Source organism: Macaca thibetana, chromosome 12 (assembly GCF_024542745.1).
Source record: "Macaca thibetana thibetana isolate TM-01 chromosome 12, ASM2454274v1, whole genome shotgun sequence".
In the NCBI taxonomy this organism is placed as follows: Eukaryota; Metazoa; Chordata; class Mammalia; order Primates; family Cercopithecidae; genus Macaca; species Macaca thibetana.
This window is the reverse complement of record NC_065589.1, coordinates 52,339,148-52,361,691: the sequence shown is the minus strand read 5'-3', so window position 1 is coordinate 52,361,691 and position 22,544 is coordinate 52,339,148. Positions and strand designations below refer to the sequence as shown.

The window sequence follows — 22,544 nt, the reverse complement described above, 5'->3', positions numbered from 1 at the left end:
AACCTGCTGATAATAATCCTAAAGGAAATAAAAGTCATCATTGTTACTCCATTAGGAGATTGTGAACCAGAAGAATCTAACCATATGCTGGCTTTGGTAATGCTACTACATTTATGATAATAAAATCTGTCTGTCTTGTCATATCTTTCTTATTAGAAACATAGGAGCTGAAATAGGAATGAGATTATTCTGCTCCAGGAATCTTAACTGCTCAGTCATCTATTAATGTATAAGGTGGGCCCCAGGAAATGTGTGCATTTATAGCATTATTTGAGCACTGCTGTTCCAACTACAGATTAATAGCGCTGTTAGTTAATAATTGGGTAAATGGTCTTTTCATATGAAGAGGAGAGCACCATTGAATTGTATGAGTCATGGTGAAAGGCACTGAGAAATAATCCTATATAAATGCAGTTTTATAATCGATTGATGGCAGATCCAGTATCAGCCCTGGGTCTCTTGACATGTACCCAGCCCTGTGTTTTTCCATTATGTGGAGCTAATAGCCAAACCCTTTTCTCTGGTTTGTCCCAAGCTGTGCTTCCTTTGCTTTGATCTTTAGAAAATTGACGGTTTTAGATGAGCGCTATCTGCATTTCTTGGAATTACTCTATAGAGAGTGCTGTTTGTTTTTATAGGGGCTGCTGCAACCTTCCGAGGAATCGGCATGGCCTGCTTGGTGATCCTACTGCTCTTTGCCCTGATCCAGTGGCTGGCAGTGCCAGATGAGGAAGAAGGTAATTATTTCCATTCTTTCTTAATATTCCTAACAGTTCAGGCCATGGGAAATCAACACATGCCCCCAGAGAAGCCTAGAAGTGGTACAGAATGTACAACAGGCCTACTTGGCTCGATTTTCTGAGTGGCGTATCGATGAATTCATGTGGACCTTTGTTAAAGAGATCCACCTACTACATAGAAAAAGTATTGTTTTAAGTAGCTTGGGGTTTTCTTGTTTTTTGTTTGTTTTCTTTTATAGTGCAAGGTCCTAGGGAAGTATTAGTTTTCAGTTTCTCTGGTATTCTAAAGGTATTTCAAATGTAAGTCAAATACATATAAGGCTATACAGTCATTTTGCTACTAGGGATAGGGAGTGAATGGTAATATTCTCTATGCCTTATCTTCATTTGTTTTATTAAAAAAAAAAAAAGTCAAGACCTGAAATCTGAAGGTTTCTCTGAACCAGGGATGGCCTTTATTAAGATTGTTCTACAAAAAGGAGGTTATATCAAATATTAATGTGTAGATGAGAATGAGCTGACTGAACTTTTCATGAAAAAGGTCAACCAGGAGGATGAAAATATTCTTGCTCAGCTTTTTCGCCCCAGAACAGGGCTCATCTTCTTTGGGTGTCCTATCCTTTGGGAGCATTAGCCTCAGGCCCTGAAATGCTTCTGTGAAGAGAAAAACTTGCTTGTTACAGAAGCTTCAGAGACAGATTTTAATCTCAATGAGTTACTTAGAAAGACCAATACTGTTTTTTCTTTCTTTTGTTCTTTTATAATCCTAAGTGGATTCTCTCTGTTACACAGCCTCAGTCCATGCCTCCTGTAAAAGACCAATAAAAATAGCTATCATGGCTCTCCCAAAGTTATAAGATGTAGTTAAAGTTGAATTTTGAGAAAAATTTATGGACTTGAATATCTTCACTATTAATCACAAAAAAATTAAAATCATTAAACATTCAATGTAAGAAACATAAAAATAAGCAATCAAATTTTAACTCATCTTTGATTAGTGAGAATATGGTTCTGGGTTAGTTTTTAAAACAATTGTGTTCTGGAGAGAGTGTTATCAGGAAAATGGCGGATAGGAGGCAGGACTAGGTTGCAGCTCCCACTCAGATGGACAGAGTAACATGTGGGGACTTGCATCAAGCTTTTGCTCCAGAACTAATGCAGGAATATACCAGGAAAGCTGAGAGAATACACAGACCCTCTGGAGGAAGCGGATTGTTCCTGCAGGACCTGGGAGACAGGCCAAATATTGGGCTGGTATCCAGTTGAGGGACCTGAATGAAGATGGTTCACATCACAGGACTCTCTGCAGACAGCCCCAGTACCAGCCTGGAGCCTGGTAGCCCTGTTGGGTGGCTAGATCCAGAAGAGAAATGACAATCACTACAGCTTGACTGTCAGGAAGCTACATCCCTCAGAAAATGGGGAGAGTACTACATCAAAGGAACACCCTGTGGGAAAAAAGAATCTGAACAGCAGCCTTCAGTGCCAGCTCTTCCTTCTGCCATAGCCTACGGGAAGGAACCAGAAAAACAATTCTGGTAATAATGACAAAACAAGGTTCTTTAACCTGCCTCACCAAAATCACACTAGCTCACCAGCAATAGATCCAAACCAAGAAGAAATCCCTGATTTCCCTGAAAAAGAATTCAGAAGATCCATTATTAAGCTAATCAAGGAGGCATCAGAGAAAGGTGAAGTCCAGTTTAAGGAAATTGAAAAAAATGATACAAGAAATGAGGGGAGAAATCTTCAGTGAGATAGCATAAATAAAAAACAATTACAACTTCAGGAAATAAAGGACACACTTAGAGAAATGCAAAATGTTCTGGAAAGTCTCAACAATAGAATTGAAGAAGCAGAATAAAGAACTTCAGAGCTCAAGGACAAGGTTTTTGAATTAACTCAATCCAACAAAGACAAAGAAAAATTTTAAAAAATGAACAAAGCCTCAAAGAAGTTTAGGATTATGTTAAATAAACAAACCTAAGAATAATTGGAGTTACTGAAGAAGAAGAGAAATCTGAAAGTTTGGAAAACCCATTTGGGGGAATAATCAAGGAAAACTTGCTAGAAACCTAGACATCCAAATACAAGAATCCCAAAGAACACCTTGGAAATTCAGCACAAAGAGATCATCACCTAGGCACATTGTCATTAGTTTATCTAAAGTCAAGAGGAAGGAAAGAATCTTAAGAGCTGTGAGGCAAAAGCACAAATAACCTATAAAGGAGAACCTATCGGATTAACAGCAGATTTCTCAGCAGAAACCCTATAAGCTAGAAGGGATTGGGGCCCTATGTTCAGCCTCTTTAAACAAAACAATTACCAGTCAAAAATTTTGTATCCAGTGAAACTAAGCTTCATAAATAAAGGAAAGATACAGTCTTTTTCAGACAAACAAATGCTGAGATAATTTGCCACTATCAAGCCAGCACTCTAAGAACTACCAAACCAGAACTACAAGCATTTGCCACCACCAAGCCAGCACTATAAGAGCTAAAAGGAGCTCTAAATCTTGAAACAAATCCTGGAAACACATCCAAACAGAACCTCTTTAAAGCATAAATCTCACAGGACCTATAAAACAAAATACAATTTAAAAAAAAAAGTATACAGTCAACTAATAACAATGATTGGAACAGTACCTCACATTTCAATACTAACGTTGAATGTAAATGGCTTAAATGCTCCACTTAAAAGATACAGAATTGCAGAATGGATAAGAATTCACCAACCAAGTATCTGCTGCCTTCAGGAGACTCGCCTAACACATAAGGACTCATAAATTTAAGGTAAAGGGGTGGAAAAAGACATTCCATGCAAATGGACACCAAAAGCAAGCAGGAGTAGCTAGTCTTATATCAGACAAAGCAAACATTAAAGCAACAGCAGTTAAAAAAGACAAAGGGTGACATTATATAATGATAAAAGGCCTTGCCCAACAGGAAAATTTCACAATCCTCAATATATATACACCTAACACTGGAGCTCCCAAATTTATAAAACAATTACTACTAGATCTAAGTAATGAGATATACAGCAACACAATAATAGTGAGAGATGTCAGTACTCCACTGACAGCACTAGACAGGTCATCAAGACAAAGTCAACAAAGAAACAATGGATTTAAACTATATCCTAGAACAAATGAACTTAACAGGTATTTACAGAACATTCTACCCAACAACTGCAGAATATACATTCTATTCATCAGTGCATGGAACTTTCTCCAAGATGTATGATAGGCCACAAAACAAGTCTCAATAAATTTAAGAAAATTGAAATTATATAAAGTATTATCTCAGACCACAGTGGAATAAAACTAGAAACCAACTCCAAAAGGAACCTTCAAAGCCATGCAAATACATGGAAATTAAATAACCTCCTGAATGATCATTGGGTCAACAACAAAATCAAGATGGAAATTTAAAATTCTTTGAACTGGCTGGGCGCGGTGGCTCACGCCTATAATCCCAGTACTTTGGGAGGCCGAGTCAGGTGGATCACGAGGTCAGGAGATTGAGATCATCCTGGCTAACACAGTGAAACTGTCTCTACTAAAAATACAAAAAATTAGTCGGGCGTGGTGGCAGGTGCCTGTAATCCCAGCTACTCGGGAGGCTGAGGCAGGAGAATGGCATGAACCTGGGAGGCAGAGCTTGCAGTGAGCCGAGATCACACCACTGCACTCCAGCCTGGGCAACAGAGCAAGACTCCATCTCAAAAATAAAATGAAATAAAATAAAAATAAAAAATAAAATTTTTTGAACTGAACAATAATAGTGACACAACCTCTCAAAACCTCTGGGATACAGCAAAGACAATGATAAGGGGAAAGGTCATAGCCTTAAATGCCTACATCAAAAAGTATGAAAGAACACAAGTAGATAATCTAAGGTCACACTTCAAGGAACTAGAGAAACAAGAACAAACCAAACCTAGCAGAAGAAAGGAAATAACCAAGATGAGACAAGAACTAAACGAAATTGAAAGAAAAAAATACAAAAAATAAATGAAAGAAAAAGCTGGTTGAAAAGATAGAATTGATATATCATTAAGATTAACCAAGAAAAGAAAAGAGAAAATCCAAATAAGCTCAATTAGAAACAAAACAGGAAATATTACAACTGATACCACAGAAATACAAAAGATCCTTCAAGGCTACTATTAACACCTTTACATGCATAAACTGGAAAACACATAGGAGATAAGTTCCTTGAAAGATACAACCCTCCTAGCTTAAATCAGGAAGAATTAGAAACCCTGAACAGACAACTAAGTAGTGAGACTAAAACAGTAATAAAAAAATTGCCAACAAAAAGTCCAGGACCAGATGGATTCACAGCTGAATTCTATCAGGCATTCAAAGAAGAATTGGTACCAATTCTATTGACACTATTCCACAAGATAGAGAAAGAGGGAATCCTCCCTAAAACCTTCCATGAAGCCAGTATCACCCTAATACCGAAACCAGGAAAGGACATAACAAAAAAAGAAAACTACAGACCAATATCCCTGATGAACATCAATGCAAAAATCCTTAACAAAATACTAGTTAATCGAATCCAACAGCATGTCAAAAAGATAATCCACCATGATCAAGTGGGTTTCATACCAGGGATGCAGGAATGGTTTAACATATGCAAGTCAATAAATGTCTTTCACCACATAAACAGAATTAAAAACAAAAATCACATGATCATCTCAGTAGATGCAGAAAAAGCATTTGATGAAATCCAGCATCCCTTTATGATTAAAACCCTCAGCAAAATCAACATACAAGAAACATACCACAATGAAATAAAAGCCATTTGTGATAAACCCACAGCCAACATAATACTGAACAGGGAAAAGTTGGAAGCATTCCCTCTGAAAATTGGAACAAGACAAGGATGCCCACTCTCACCACTTCTATTCAACATAGTACATAGTCCTAGCCAGAGCAATCAGACAAGAGAGGGAAATAAAGGGCATCCAAATCAGTAAAGAGGAGTCAAACTGTCGCTGTTTGCTGATGATAAGACTGTATACCTAGAAAACCCTGAAGTCCTCCTAAAAGGCCTTAGAACTGATAAATGAATTCAGCAATATTTCAGGATACAAAATTAATGTACACAAATCAGTAGCTCTGCTATATACCAACAGTGACCAAGATAAGAATCAAATCAAGAACCCAACTCCTTTTATAATAGCTGCAAAAAATATTTAGGAATATACCTAACCAAGGAGGTGAAAGACCTCTACAAGGAAAACTACAAAACACTGCTGAAAGAAATCATACATGACATAAACAAATGGAAATACATCCCATGTTTATGGATGGGTAGAATCAATATTGTGAAAATAACCATACTGCCAAAAGCAATCTACAAATTCAATGCAATTCCCATCAAAATACCATCATTCTTCCCAGAACTAGAAAAAAAAATCCTAAAATTCATATGGAGCCAAAAAATAGCCTGCATAGCCAAAGTGAGACTAAGCAAAAAGAACAAATTGGGAGACATCACACTACCTGATTTCAAACTATACTATAAGGCCATAGTCACCAAAACAGCATGGTACTGGTATAAAAATAGGCCCATGGACCAATGAAACAGAATAGAGAACCCAGAAATAAAGCCAAATACTTACAGCCAATTGATATTTGACAAAGCAAACAAAAACATGAAGTGGGGAAAGGACACACTATTCAACAAATGGTGCTGGGATAACTGGCAAGCAACATGTAGGAGAATGAAACTGGATTCTCATCTCTCACCTTATAAAAAAATCAACTCAAGATGGATCAAGGACTTAAATGTAAGACCTGAAACTAAAAATTCTAGAAGATAACATCAGAAAAACCCTTCTAGACATTGGCTTAGGCAGAGATTTCATGACCAAGAAACCAAAAGCAAATGCAACAAAAACAAAGATAAATAGATAGGACTTAATTAAACTAAAGAGCTTTTGCACAGCAAAAGGAACAGTCAGCAGAGTAAATAGACAACCCACAGAGTGGGAGCAAATCTTCAGTCTATGCATCCAACAAAGGACTAATATCCAGAATCTACAAGGAACTCAAACAAATTAGCAAGAAAAAAAAAATCAAAAAGTGGACTAAGGACATGCATAAACAATTATCAAGCGAAGATACACAAATGGGCAACAAACAAGAAAAAATGGTCAACATCAGTAGTGATTAGGAAAATGCAAATCAAAACCACAATGTGATACCACCTTACTCCCACAAGAATGGCCATTATCAAGTGATCAAAAAATAATTGATGTTGGTGTGGATGTGGTGAAAAGGAAACACTTCTACACTGCTGGCAGGAATGTAAACTGTACAAACACTATGGAAAACAGTATGGAGATTCCTTAAGAACTAAAAGTAGAACTACTATTTGATCCAGCAATCCCACTACTGGGTATTTACCCAGAGGAAAAGAAGTCATTATATGAAAAAGATACTTGCACATGCATGTTTATAGCAGCACAATTCACAATTGCAAAAATGCAGAACCAACCCAAATGCCCAGCAATCAATGAATGGGTAAAGAAACTGTAGTGTGTGTGTGTGTATACACACACACATACATACATATATATACACGAACATATATACACACACACACACATATACATACATACACAATGGAATACTACTCAGCCATAAAAAGGAATGAACTAATGGCATTCACAGCAACCTGGATGGGATTGGAGACCATATTATAAGTCAAGTAACTCAGGAATAGAAAACCAAACATCGTATATTCTCACTTATAAGTGGGAGCTAAGCTGTGAGGATGCAAAGGCATGAGAATGATATGATGGACTTTGGAGACACAGGGGAAAGGGTGGGAAGGGGTGAGGGATACAAGACTACTAATTGGGTTCATTGTATACTGCTCGGGTGATGGCTGCACCAAACTCTCACAAATCACCATTAGAGAACTTATGTAACCAACTACTACCTGTTCCCCAAAAAACCTATGGGAATAAAATTTTTTTAAAAAAATAACTATCATGTGGCTTTTCCTGTTTTGATGCCTGTCTTTTAATCATAATCCTGTAAATGGGCCTAAGGCAACACTCATTATAACCTATGCCCCACTGATGTTCTAAGTTAAATGAAAAATAGATTTCTTAAGTATATATGTTAATGTCTATTAAGCCCTATAAAGAGACCCAAAGATAAACATCACGTTCATTGATTCAGTACTTGCACCAAGTAATGAAGTCATTGGTAACCAGCAATTTATTAATATTACCAAGCACTCTGGAATGGGCATATGGGATTCTTGGTTTATTTATTTTTACCTTTGTTCAAACATGTACAAAATGCTGAAAAATAGTTTAAACATTATTTTCTCTCCAGACAAGACAATGTTGGCAGAAAGAATTCCTGTTCCCTCCAGTCCTGTTCCTATAGCAACCATCGACTTGGTACAGCAACAGACAGAAGATGTCATGCCACGCATTGAGCCCAGACTTCCACCCAAGAAAACTAAGCACCAGGAAGAACAGGAAGATGTGAATAAACCAGCCTGGGGAGTCAGCTCTTCTCCGTGGGTGACCTTTGTCTATGCACTCTACCAAATTAAAGAGATGATGCAACTCACAAGAGACAACCGTGCTTCTGAGATACAGCCTTTACAGGTACAGTTCCTTTGCTGGGCTAGCAGTATTACCTGTCACTCAAGATACCTTAACTGGGCTCGGTTGTTTTAATTACTCACTTTTCATTCAACAAGATTTATTGAAAGTCTGGTGGGGGAAATAAACATGCAAACAATTTCAGTACTCTGTGAACACTGAGTTAAAGAGGGCGTATACAAGGTCCCATAGAGAGAATATTCTGCCTTATGGAGTTCAGGAAAACTTCAGAGGATATGATTCTTTCACTTCTTGAAAGAAATAAAATAAATAAATCCATTCTTTCATTGTATATTTGTTTTACATTTCAGTATTGACGGTTGCCAGTTGAAAGGGGAATACATGGTTCATGCCTTCAGGAACCGTATTTATTAATCTCTGTAATTCCAAAATTCTAGTGGGGGGCATTATATATTATTATTATAGGACCACAATAAATATTTATTGAATTAATTGAGCCACTGTATGGGTATGATAGGACACCTAACTCAGTGGAATTATGGTTGTGCAGGTGGCCTCACCTGAAAAATAAGTCTAAAAGTGTGATTTTTCTTGTCCCCAGGGGAGTGATCTTTCCTGAGTAGTTAAATCATGTTGATAGAAGTGTGGATAACTGTACAGGTGTATCCCGACTTTGGAAAATGAGTGTAACTTCTATAAATCATTTAGCCAAAGAAATAGACCCAGTTCCTCCATTTTATAATAATCACTCCTTTTTACTTGATAAGTCATGTCAACTCTGTCTGGAGTAGCTTCAGAGGACACATAAAAAAATAAAGGGGAGAGATTTTAAAATAAGGGTAATTTGAGTAATTACCCTTTCAGAAAATTTGTTGAACTAATTAATCTTAACTTTGTAAGCTAACATAAAATATTTGTGAAATTTTAACCAAATCTGGTTCTTTACTGATAGCCATATGCATTGCCAGTCCACGCATGATCCTATTTGTTAATTTATCAAGATAATAAACTCATATCATTCTTTTGCTCAGTCAAGAACCAGATATTTGTGGTGGGAGAAGCATATACAGGATTTTAATACCTTAAAGCAAGAAGATGAAACAGGAGAAAGGATGATTTTAATATCTGCTGCTTGAGTAGCAATATTTTCATTACTTTGTGTACTCATCCTCATTTTCACAGAAGCCACATTAAATTTTTAATGTGGCTTTTTTTTCTGGTATGTTAGGATTAATCAATTTTTTTTCTGAGCTGGGCGTGGTGGCTCACGCCTGTAATCCCAGCACTTTGGGAGGCCAAGGTGGGTGGATCACAAGGTCAGGAGATCGAGACAAGCCTGGCCAAGATGGTGAAACCCTGTCTCTACTAAAAATACGAGAATTAGCTGGGCATGGTGGCGGGTGCCTGTAATCGCAACTACTCCGGAAGGCTGAGGCAGAGAATTGCTTGAACCCGGGAGGCGGAGGTTCCAGTGAGCCAAGATCACGCCACTGCACTTCAGCCTAGGCGACAGAGCGAGACTCCTTCTCAAAATAATAAATAAATAAATAAATAAAAATTTTCTGGTATGTTAGGATTAATAAAAACTGGCAGGTATGCTGTAGTTATTCCTAGAAGTCATTATACTAAGTTTCTTTTTCTTACATTGTAGAACCACAGAAAGGAACATTTCTGTTGGGTGTTTAGCTAAAAAGTGATAGGTACTAATTTGGGGGAGAATCTATTTAAATTTTTTCTTTTTTTTTTTTTTTTTTTTTGAGACGGAGTCTTGCTCTGTCACCCAGGCTGGAGTGCAGTGGCCGGATCTCAGCTCACTGCAAGCTCCTCCTCTCGGGTTCACGCCATTCTCCTGCCTCAGCCTCCCGAGTAGCTGGGACTACAGGCACCCGCCATTTCGCCCGGCTAGTTTTTTGTATTTTTTAGTAGAGACGGGGTTTCACCATGTTAGCCAGGATGGTCTCGATCTCCTGACCTCGTGATCCTGCCCATCTCGGCCTCCCAAAGTGCTGGGATTACAGGCTTGAGCCGCCGCGCCCGGCCTAAATTTTTTTCTTATTTGTACAATCAATATGGCATTTATGGAAATTGCTGCTAGTGATGTTATACTCATGGTTATTTACAATTGGTTACACAAGTGCTTGTTTACATTCACTTTTTTATGTGGATGTTCTGTCTTAGTATCTAACTTTTGGTGCACATTTTGAAATACCAAATATACATCAGGACTCTTAATTACAGGACATTCTCTCCCAGCTCTGCCTCCAAGGATGAGGATGAGAACCCCTTACGTACTTCCTGTTAGACAAAGTGTGTTCTGGCTCTTGGATTCTGTGGTCTTAGCAAGCGGCCTGAGTTTCAGTTATTCCATAGTGCTTGCCCAGTGACTTGCCACATGGCCGGGGGGCTCAGCAAATATTTGCTGATGTAAACTGTTTACCAAGTACTAACAGACATTTTGGTAGTAATGTTCCTTTTTCCACAAGACACGTCTGCTTATAGTGTTTGTGTTTTTCATGCGGCTCTGGCAGTTGCACATAGGAAAGGAGATGAAAGGTAAGACATTCTATCCTTATTCCTCTATTACTTGGTCCCTGAAATGGGCACTTCCGGATGATCTCCCCATGTTTCCTATCTTACTTAAAAGCATATATAAAAAGTTCGATTGATTTGCTGTCACTGATCATGGGGCATCTCCTGTTTTCTACCTCCAGGGGACCAATGAGAACAGGGAAAATTCTCCTGCTGGTAGAGCCCAGCCTGTCCCATGTGAGACTCACTCTGACCCCTGTAGAAACCTGCCATCCCCTGACGCAGCAGCATCTCAGACACAGACCAGCCCTGCTCACCCCAGTGTGGACCCACGCACAGAGCAGAGTGAAGAGCAGCAGGCTCAGCTGGCCCCAGGAGGACACTGACGGCATCCTGCTCATCTCACACCCTGCATGGAATCAGGCTCCTCAGCCAGGACACAGGGCGAGGCCCCCCGGCCAGGATACGCCTTCCCTGGAGGAGCACAGCACTGCATATGCTTCTAAATATCTAAACTCATTAACATGGAAACACACACACAGGAGCTACAGTACATATTGGCAGGAAAAGGTAAACTTTCGTAATCCCCTTGGAATTACAAAAGGGAAATGGAGTTCAATGAGGACTTTCAGTTCTTTGCTTGGTTAGGTTAAGGATGATAGAATTTCTCTGCCAGTGCAGTAAGAGTTGAAACCAGCAGTTACACTAAGTAAGTGGAGGGAGTGAAAGTGTTTTGAGGTGAATGTGGATATAATTTCCCTCTTCTGATTATTTATTCTTATTATTTGGTTCTTAATACAAACTGGGAAGAGATAGAATTCATCTATACTTTCTTTTTTCTTGAAGAGAACCATTTAAAAAATTACAAGATATATTTAAAAAGTAACCAGATAAAAGTTAGTAGCACATGTGCTTTTGTTAAAAATAAAGTTAAAAGTTAAAGTTAAAAAATGAAGTTAAAAGTTTCATCAGAAACTTTACATATCTTTAGCAAATATATTTTTATATGTGTATGGTATATAATGGAAATAATTCTTTGAGCAACAGAAGCTATTATTGACTACTGCAAGCTAAGCTGAGCTTAAAAATGCCTTTTGTTTTAAATGGGCTTTGAGAAAAAAAAACAAATGGGGGATTATTTCAAATCAACCAACCAACTCAGTATCCTGTGGCTTGATAGACAAGAGTTTACTACATATATTGATAATGTAAATAGCCTGTCTTGCTATTTACTATCTTATAGTGATTCAGGCTCTAATTAGCTGAGGGAATGAAACACACACACAAATCACTGAATTCCTAAGAGTTCCATTAAATAAGCAGTACTATTTACAAATCATAAGATTTAAGTGCCTGGGGAAGGGATACAATTTTTAGAAATTACATGTTGCTTTTGGTGAGGAAAAGGTGGTAAATAGGAAACCATGAATGGGAAGGATGGCAATAAGTAGCAACTGTACTTTCCAATGACTAAAGAAAGAAGATCTCAGTATATTCCTTCTCATGAAGACACAGTCAGACACTGGACAATGTAACGTATGCAACTGCAAACGTTACAGCTGCAGCCAGAACAATGGCTGCGTGGATCACATGTAAAGCTTGCCGCTCAAAATCAAAGCAGAGGTTAACAGGAAATCTGGGGGGAGTGTGGAAAAGGGAACACTGCTTTAGCTGACTAAAGGTGAATTATATAATTTATAATAGCTGTGGATGAGCCACAGGCGAGAGAGGAAAGAAAAGAACAGTTAGAAATGAGCAACTCACCTTACCCTGATTAGACAGGATCAATTGTAAAGTGAGGGCTTCTCCATGACACCATAGTTCTGCCCAGTACTGCATTTGGGATAAGAAATTCTACACTTGGATGTCTAGCTTCACCACACAGCTTAAAAATAAAATAACTGAAATAGAATTCAGCAAATAGTTATTTTTTGCACTTGAACTGAAACGTACTGTACTGTAAATTATGACTCATTTTAAGTGACCTTTAAAATCAGATGTATTTATTATGCTTGTGTAATTATAGAAATAAAGAAATGGGTGACAGGCTGAACCTCACCTATGAATGTACAGTATGTGGATTTGTGAAACTGACTGTAGGAAGTCAAAAACTTATACTGTATCTTGTGTTTACAGTTCTGATTTATTCCTTTGAAAAGCCTGCTGTTTTGGAAATGCACAGTTGACATGTTGAAATATAAATAAATACCATTTTTAAATGTTTCTTAAATGATAAAGATGTGACCAAACAGAAGTCCTTTACTCTGTAATCAATGAGACCAAATTCAACATGCCTTTGTTATGGAACATTTACTGTGACAGCAGAATCTATAATGCAGTCATTCCCAGCCTTGTGAGCTGACACCTTCATGGGTTTGTGGACTTTGTGACTTTTTCTTCCTGTCCCCAAAGTGCCATATGCTACCTTAAAAAATATTAAAGTGAATTCAAATTAAATTTTGATTTGAGATTTTGTAACCCCTCTTGAGATCCCTCAGCACACGCAGCGGTGTCACAGAGCCCAGGCTGGTAATCACTGCCTTACTTACTTCCTACTCTTTCTCCTATGGTTGTAGAAACAGTAAATTACCCAAGTTCTGAGCTTGTGTGGATCCAAAGCGGTTAATTGCTAATTATTAAACTAGTCCTCAAGTCTTAGGAATAGATTATAATACATACATTGTCCAGCAGGCAGTAAACCTCATGAAAAGCGTTAAGGAATTCACAGGAAGAGCAACGCTGCTTTACTGGCTTATTAATCTTGCCATGGGTCACATGAAGTGGATAGTTGGCTAATAGCTTCCCTCTAATTGGCAATTCCTTCCAGTACTGCTGAGGTACTGAGACCATTACTTAGGCAATATTGCTCTCCACTAATTTGGAGTTAAGCAGGGAATCTAGGAAAAGGGAACCACATCCGTGGATATTGGGTGCTTGTAGTGTGCTGAGATTATCATTTTGCCCTTAACAAAAACTGGAGGTGTTCCTATCACTATCCCCATTTTAAACAAGAGAATTCTGAAGCTAACAGTTTAAGTTATGAGATCAAGGTCACAAAGCCAAGATTCAAACTCAAATCTTCCTAATGTCAAAGCCCTAGTCCGCTAAGCACCTTGCCCCACCCCAGGAGGCAGGGAGGCCATTCCCTGCATCTGTTGTGGCAGAGGAAGCCATAAAGCAGCCCAGCCTGAACCATTACCATACATGCCTGATATGTGTATATGTGTGGTTGTATTTCCATTTAGGATTTCTAGATATTCCTAGATTTCTAGAAATCCTTCAAATTCCTGATGCTTTGTGAAATGTAGGTACACCAGACCCTTTACACTCTGCCAGTGAGTTGGCTGGACTGATAACTCTGCACAGGAAGCCCAGAGGTTGGTAGGGACTCTGGCCAGGGCCATGGGAATCAGGAAGGGAAAGCAGACACACCCACAGCTCTGTAACCAAGGCGATGGCATCGTAGAATAGCACTGTCCAGTAGGACTTACTGGGAAGATGGGAAATTCTCGATTTACACTGTCCAGTATGGTAACCATAAGCCATACGTGGCTATTAAACAACTGACGTGGCTAATTTTCTGGGGAATTAGGTTTCTAATTTTAAATAGCCACATGTGGCTCAAGACTACCATATTGGACAGCATGGGTATAAAGGAAGAGATCACCTTTGGGAGATCTCTGGGCCTGTTTCCTCAGCTTCAGTGTGAGAGGTTAGAGCTTAAGATTATGTTAATTCTGTGAAAATGAGGGTATGCTTTGACAGTGACTGTATGGAAGAAAGAGGTGATTTTCCATTTGGAAGTTCTTCAGCCCTTTGGAGCATGGAGACAAGACAAAGGCTACTTTTGAAGCCCCAAACCACTCCTGGGCTTGTTTAGCAAACCCTTGAGAATATCTGGCTTAAGGATTCCAAGCCATGGAGCAGCTGGGAGAGAGGCTGGTGCCTAGGTGAAAGGGGGAGTGGTTTTTCAGATCTCAGAAAGTAGTTTACAGTATGCCAGGACAAACTGTGGCTTTTTATAAGGCAGTAACTGGAAACTTGCTGATGTCTAGCATGGGGGGAAAGTGAGCCAGTCCAGCTAAGTGCCAGTCCAGCTGGGTACCTAACTCTCAACCAGCTGCCATCTGTTTCAGGCAGCTAATATAGGACCACTTGTCCCCCACTGTGGCTCCAGGAAAGTCCCAGTTTTCAGATGGCAACCCAAGGACCTTACAACGTTGGGGTTAGGAGTGTGCACTCTGGAGTCACACTGTTTGCATTTGAGTCCCAGCTCTGCCAGTGAGAACTTACACACACATATAACATCGCTGGGCCTCAGGACCCACCTCTGTAGAACGGAAGTGATTACAGTAGGTATGTTACAGGTTGATGTTTAAAATGAGTTATCTGAGACACAGTGTGTGCTCCATAAATACTGCCATTGTTGTGTAGCAAAGCACTCGGGGCAGGAGGAGTGCTGTCTCATTTCCCCAACCAGGGTCTAGTTCTATTCTTTTATTGCCATTTAAATCTGTAATCATATTCCATTCTCCCAATGCACAGTGCCATACTATACATATTTACCTATGTCTAGTAAGCTGTACAGTAAGGCATTCAATTCCAACATGCATTGTAAACATTAAGTGGTTGGGGATATGAGTTAGTTAAGAGATAAAATTAGACAAAACATAAGTGGAGGAAGATGGAAAAAAATGATGATGATGACAATTCCATAAAGTGCAAAAGTCTGCTGAGAGAGGTTATAAATTCCATAATTTTCATTTTTCTTTTTCTTCTTAGAGGTGTCAACAAAAGTAAACAATTTTATAATCATTTAACAAATTATATACCATACTGTCTCCAATTGTCAGCGCAGAATGCCATTCTTCTAAATTGTACACTTATATTTGAAAAAGGTCAGGATTTTTTTTGTTTCTTGAAAAGATCAGTGGCATCTTAGAAAAATAACATGTAGACCAGTGCTACTCAAAGTGTGCTCAAGAACTGGTGCTGTCAAACTACTGCTGGTGTGTGACAACATAGAAATTAGACGTTTCAAAATATGTATGGCAAGTTGACATTGTCATGACATGATCATCATGCTTATATTCTGTATGTCTTTTCTTTTAAAGATTATTTCATTTTTCTAATAATTTAGTGTATCTTACAAAAGTATTACTTGTGATGAACTAGAGGGAAACTGGTCCATCACCCCAGATAATCTGAGAAGCACTGACAAGAGCCACAGACTACAGTGTCCATTGCTGCGGGACACAAATGACTGGTATGTGTATAACATCAGCAGATGTAGTCACCTCTTGAATGCATTATCCATGGGGTCATTTCCTTAACTTTCTTAAAAACATGGTAATAAAGGAAGTAGAATATGAGCCCTGGAAGCAGACATATGGGGGCTCGAATTCTGATTCTACCACTTTAGCTATATGTGTCCTTCAGCAACTTTCTCCTATCTTCTCTGGGTCTTTCCTCATCTGTAAAATGAAAATACCAAAACATGTCACAGAGTGACCATGAGGTGCAAATTAAGAGGTATCGAAGGCACCTCATGTAGTGCCTGATGGATCTCTAATCAATGTTGGTATTCTTCTCCTTTTCTTTTCAATCGGTCTTTTTTGGAAAAAGGACCAAATCTAAAAAAAAACTTATCCCTCAAATTATTTAAATAATAAAGAGAAGCTGCCCACTAACTGCATCTTCCAAGATTTATCGTAGATAAATATAGTATTCATTTCAAATCTCTGGTGACTTATTAAGGTTTCACGTTCAGGGATCATAACAAAAAAATACAGTTACTTTTAAAAGATAATCCAACTCCTAGGCCAGAGAAAGACTAAAGATTTTAACGTATCTGAGTAAAACTATGCCTATCAGAGGGGGTGGAATGTTGGTCAATAATGATTAGAAAAACAGCAGTCACAGAGAGGAAAAAGTTGGCAGGACCTGCATAAAGGAAGGGGTGGTCTTTGTCAACAGACCTGGTATCTCATCCCATTAACAAGGCTAGCCCCATTGGGGTAGGGGGTGGCATCTGCATTAAACTCTTTGGCCTCATGACATTAACCATGTGAATTATATAACAAGCTCCCTTTGTTTTGTTTCAGTTTACCAAGTAGCCTCCTTATTATAATTTGACCCCTTGTAACTGTCTTCTGAGAGAGAATCTGCTGGTCATATCAATTCAAGTGTTTTTATCCTTATGCTAGTTATATTTTTGGTTCTGAATCACTACTTGTACCAACTATATGAATTGGCTAACAGGAGACAAGTCTTATGGTGTAATAACAAAAAGCAGGGTTCTGAGTCAATAAGGCTAACAGTTACACCCAAATAGTTCACTCTTCAATGTCATGCCACCCAGCAGGCTCTCTCAGAAGGCAGCTTGCTCCTGTTGTCACCTGAAAGTACCTCTCTGTCTTCCCGCAGGTGTCTTCAAACTTCCACGGCCATTATGTTGTCTATCTTGCTTTCAGTTGGACAAGAAAATTTAATTTATAAAATTGTACATCTCTAAGTCTGGGGAACAGTCACATACAGAATAATGTAACAGAGCATTTGTTTAGTTGGCATCACTTCAGGATCGTAATTCCTCCACATATTTAGATATTTTTATGTCATCCATCATCTATTCCAAACCCTCTTAAAATCGAAATATCTGAAATTTCCAGATCTTTTTTAAAAAGTCATAAATTGAAATATTGTCCTTCATGTCAGATGGACATTCCCCTGTAATTCAGCCCTAAGTATTACTGGCAAACCATACAACTAATTCACAAAGCATTTTTTTGTGATATGTAAAATGTGTTTTAAAACTTTTTAAAAGTAACACTTGAATGATACAATTGTTTAAGCATAGCCACCTACACTATATCTCACCCACACATCTGGTGTCAAACAGTCCAACTTGCTAACAACAGTAAGCTTTTGTAGGCATGAAACATAAGCAATAACATAACAAAGGGATCTGTTAGGCTCCATAATTATACACCTATGGTGTATGAAGCACAAAGTCAACTTCCAACCACCTGTGAAGGGCAGAGCCATATTATTTAGTGGTCGTTTAAACTGTTCAAAGGACTTTAAAAAGGGAGGAGGAGAGGAGAGAGGAGGTGAGGGAGAAAGAGAAGAGAAGGGAGGAAAGAAAGGAGGGACACATTTCTTACAAGAGTTATCTGTACATTGCTTGATGGGGATTAGAATTGTGATCAGTACTATAATATACCCCCAAATCAAATGAAAACAACATAAATACACTAAAAATATCACAAGTAATGCTTTTAATTGTTTAGCTTCTCACAGTAGTCACAAAGCAGAAACTGACAAACCTATGATTTCTTCTAAAAATAAACATGGAAAACAATATCCTGGAGGACTGCTGTTGTTGTTCTCTCTTTGGCTGTTCTTATTGTGATGGTTACACCTGGCTAGCTGCCCATGAAGAGCTGCTTCCTTCCCTCGGCAGTACCTCTTCCCCCTGGCCCAGTGGCTGTCCTGGCTGGGACATACCTGGCAGCCCCAGCAGATTGTTTATGTGTTATTTACTCATACGCATATGTTGTACCACACAAACTGCCTCTTAGGAGACGAACTTGGTGAGCACAGGCACTGACACATCTGATACATTTATATCACCAATAAATATAATTATAAAAAAACAGATTAAACCATAAGAAAAATGTTCAAACTTCTATTTACTCATAAAATAGTTACCATAAATCTGAATGGGAAATACATCCTTTGGTTCTTTAAAAATCCAAGTCCATATAAAAAGGCAGATTAACTTTAGTGGATATTACAAAAAAACAAAGTTCCTAGTATGAAAAGATGTCTGGCAAAAACAGACCTGTAAATACTTCAAAGAGGAACTATCATTTGAAAATCAATCTAGAAAGTTCCAGATGGATAGTCATGCTCTTTTTTCATGATTTAGAAAAACTACTAAATTTGGCTCAGGAAAGCAGCAGTGCCAAAATTCTGTCTATCCTTCCCCCATAACCCTTGTCCTGATAAAAAGATTTTTATGATCCCATCACAGGAAAAAAAGCCTGATTTTGATTCTCAGAATCAACTAAGCAACATCTTAACCCTGAGATTGTCTTGCCATGTTCAAATCTTTTCTCAGATCTATGTTTTGGCCTTCTTTCCTCAGGGTCAAAACTCACAGCCCCTCATTGCACTCTGGAGTTTAATATCATGACTCAAGAAAAAAATTGTTTTGTAAGAAACTGTTATAAACACATATAGTTAAACAATTTTTTAAATGGATCAGTCAATTCAAAATGTCACAAGAAGTTAAATGCCTTCAATTTCAAAATACAAAAAAAAAAGTAATCATAGTATCTAATCCTTATGTATGTATATAAAAATCTTATGTATAAAAAACTTTAAAATGTCTTAAGAAACATTTCCCTTTATCACAGCTAAATAGCAAGTTGGCCATTATTGAAAAATAAAAATTAAAGCCACCAACATTGTGAGGCCCATGGCTTTGGAAGATGGCTTCTAAGCTTGCACCTGAAGATCTTATCTACCTGAGTCAAAGGATACACCAGGGCTGGATTTCTACCAGTGCTGAATCTCAGTGTGGTCTTGCACAAGTTGTTTAACCTCTCCAGAGCTCAATTCCACCGCCATTAGCACTTTCCAAACATGTGTTCCAAGGAATATTAATCTCATGAAAAAGAGTTCTGTGGTCAAATTAAGCAAGAAACTGCAGCACACACTTTCTCCTCTTTGGGAGATTCACAGTGCACATGAGCATTATGAATGACTCTGAGAGGTACATTAGTTTAACTTTATATCAATCTTAGCTGACCTCAGAATACCTTTACTGACCAACACTCGGTAGTATCCTGTGAGCTGTACTTTGGAAAACACTGGTCCAGCATGTCTCAGGTCTCTTTTAGGACTTATACTGATGAAATATAGGAAGAGTATTGCAGAGTCTTCTGACACAGGTTCAGGGGATTAAGAGCGGATTTAGGGCCCTGGTGTTGACAAAGCACCTGTTCACGCTTATTAGCCCCTTGAAGAACAATGCCATTCCCCTGTTCCTAATGAAAGCCTTCATTCAAGGAAGGTGGTAGTGGCTGTCACAGAATCTTGGTATCCACCTACAGTACAGTAAATAGCAGAACTCACCAAGAATGTTAAGTTATCTTCAAAATGGGTTAGTTTTCCTTTCCAGAATGACTTTTCTCCACAGCAAATGTTTTTGCCACTGTTCACTAGAACAGTTCTGCCTAACTTTAATAGAATCCCTACCCTTTGCCCACTTCCTTGTCCAGAATGAAGTCAACTTGAAGGTCGCATGTCAGGCAGTACTTGGGTTAAAGAGCTGCTCTTCCAAGAAGGCACCCCCAAGGCCATACTGCTCTTCATGCAGACTGATTTCTTCAGGTGACAAGTGGCTTCCTCCAAGAACAAAGTCTGCAAATCTAATAAGTTTTTTGTTTTAAATAAAGTTAATGTTATCTCAGGAAGGTTTATTTGAAAGATAACATGTTCCCTTGCTATTTATCCCCTTTAATTAAATTTGACTTTGCATCAATAGAGGGTGGTATTTACCCAGTGGGTGTAAAATGGGAATGGCTTATGTGATCCCTCTAAAGACAGCTATTCATGGAAAGGGCAGAGAAGCAGGGCAGATGTATAATCATTACGTGAGCCAAATGTACCCACTCCTGTTTTCTGATTCCTTCTTGTCGCAATTTTTTATTAGTTTGAATTTATTATTATTCATTATTTTATGTCAAATGCTTTCCCCCTTCCATCTTTAATTTGAGGGCACTGTTATTTGGATAAAGTCATGAGGAAGAGAAAGCAATAAGGAAAAATGTTGGGACAGACGTCTTTCTTAGTGAACTTTAAAAATGATTTTCCAGCTGGGCGTGGTGGCTCACGCCTGTAATCTCAGCACCCTGGGAGGCCAAGGCAGATGGATCACAAGGTCAGGAGTTAAGAGACCAGCCTGACCAACATGGTGAAACCCCATCTCTACTGAAAATACAAAAATTAGCCGGGCATGGTGGCGTGCGCCTTGTAATCCCAGCTACTCAGAAGGCTGAGGCAGGAGAATGGCATGAACCCGGGAGGCGGAGGTTGCAGTGAGCTGAGATAGCACCATTGCACTCCAGCCTGGACGAAAGAGCGAGACTCAGTCTAAAGAAAAAAACAAAACAAAACAAAAAAGAGATGTTCCCCACCAATAGGATGAGAAGCAGGTCACTCATCCTATTCCACCTTCCCTTCCCTATAAACATAAGGAAGTTATGTTTTTAGCCTTCCCTATAAAACATCAGATAAATATTTATTCTGACATCAGCAGTTCTACTGTGCAAAGTCACAGCACTGAGAAAAGGGACCTCTGACAACTTCCACATCATCTGTTATCCAAGGAAGTAGTCTATTTTCACCCTGAAGTGCCTGTACCAAACCATCATATTATTTTTAAAATCATTCTCAACTAAACTATGGTCCGAGCAGCAGAGTAGGACTTACTTTCTAGGAGCGTGGAGTCTGGAGACCACCAGCCACGAGGGGAAGTCGGGTTTTCGGCAGGCCCGGCGCAGCTCCTCCAGAGCGCTGTTCGTTTCAGCATCAGCTTGCTCCCTATACTCGTCTTCTGTAAGATACTTCACCACCAGCTCTTTCGATGTAAACCACTGCTTTATTTTCCTAAAACGTGGCATGTGGTTGCAGGATTACTGCCTAATTCAATCCTTAAGATTTACAAAAATACATTTCTTAGATTGTAACAGTAATAATACTTCTTAACTTCCTCCATATCATATCTATATTTTTTTTATTGCTGTTATCATTACTGAGGTATAGAGAACATGCAGTTTGGGCCTAATAGTACATTTCCCAATTTCCTGAACTATCATAAATAATGTCCTAAGGCATTTGAGAATTAATTTCTGATACAGATGTTAATTGTATTTTTCTTCCTCGGTGATTTCTAATCACACAGGCAATTAAAAGCCTGTTTTTTTTTTTTTTTAATGCTTGGCCTGTTTATTTTATTAGGCACTAATAGAAGCAAGCTTTTGAGATGTCCTTTTATGCAGACCCTCTAGAACATTGACCATTTACTCTCCACACCAAGAACCTGGGAGGATTTGTGGGATATCACTTCCACCTAGTGGTGGTGATTCTGACTAATCCTAGAGAGAAAGAGCAAATATTGTACAAAATTTATAGTAATTCTTCCTTTATTACATGACAAGCAGATCATGGGTAGAACTTTCTTTTTCCAACCAAGAAAATCCTAAATCTCATAAAATGTAGGGACCTAAAAATTTAGGAATCTAAGAATCTCATAAAAATAGTAACAATAATAAGGTTTTAAAAACTTTTATTTATTTATTTTATTTTATTTTTTTGAGACAGAGTCTCACTCTGTCACTCAGGCTGGAGTGCCATGGCGCAGTCTAGGCTCACTGCAACCTCTGCCTCTGGGATTCGAGCAATTCTCCTGCCTCACCCTCCTGAGTAGCTGGGATTACAGATGCATGCCACCACACCCGGCTAATTTTTGTATTTTTTAGTAGAGACGGGGTTTCACCATGTTGGTTAGGCTGGTCTCAAACTCTTGACCTCATGATCCACTCACCTTGGCCTCCCAAAGTGCTGGGATTACAGGCATGAGCCACCGTGCCCGGCCTAAAACAT

General features: G+C 38.7%; 2 protein-coding genes across 5 annotated transcripts in view; one reads left to right on the top strand and one right to left on the bottom strand.

The window, feature by feature from the left end:
- MFSD6 (major facilitator superfamily domain containing 6) overlaps window positions 1–18,233 on the top strand; it is a 98,335-nt gene extending 80,102 nt beyond the window's left edge. For 2 of the 4 annotated variants that reach the window (XM_050751879.1, XM_050751878.1), the window contains exons 5-8: window positions 639–737; window positions 8,104–8,384; window positions 10,871–10,895; window positions 11,054–18,233. In XM_050751879.1, the coding sequence (XP_050607836.1) occupies window positions 639–737; window positions 8,104–8,384; window positions 10,871–10,895; window positions 11,054–11,064 (416 nt within the window). In that variant the 3' untranslated portion in view covers window positions 11,065–18,233. The remainder of the gene's footprint in view (window positions 1–638; window positions 738–8,103; window positions 8,385–10,870; window positions 10,896–11,053) is intronic. The other 2 variants (XM_050751877.1, XM_050751876.1) reach the window with 1 other exon arrangement.
- The window catches only part of NEMP2 (nuclear envelope integral membrane protein 2), a 33,504-nt gene continuing 23,218 nt past the window's right edge, over window positions 12,259–22,544 (bottom strand). Inside the window, exons 8-9 of the mRNA XM_050751934.1 lie at window positions 21,372–21,548; window positions 12,259–20,308 (exon numbers count right to left, since the gene is read on the bottom strand). Coding sequence (XP_050607891.1) covers window positions 20,185–20,308; window positions 21,372–21,548 — 301 coding nt within the window. The 3' untranslated portion in view covers window positions 12,259–20,184. The remainder of the gene's footprint in view (window positions 20,309–21,371; window positions 21,549–22,544) is intronic.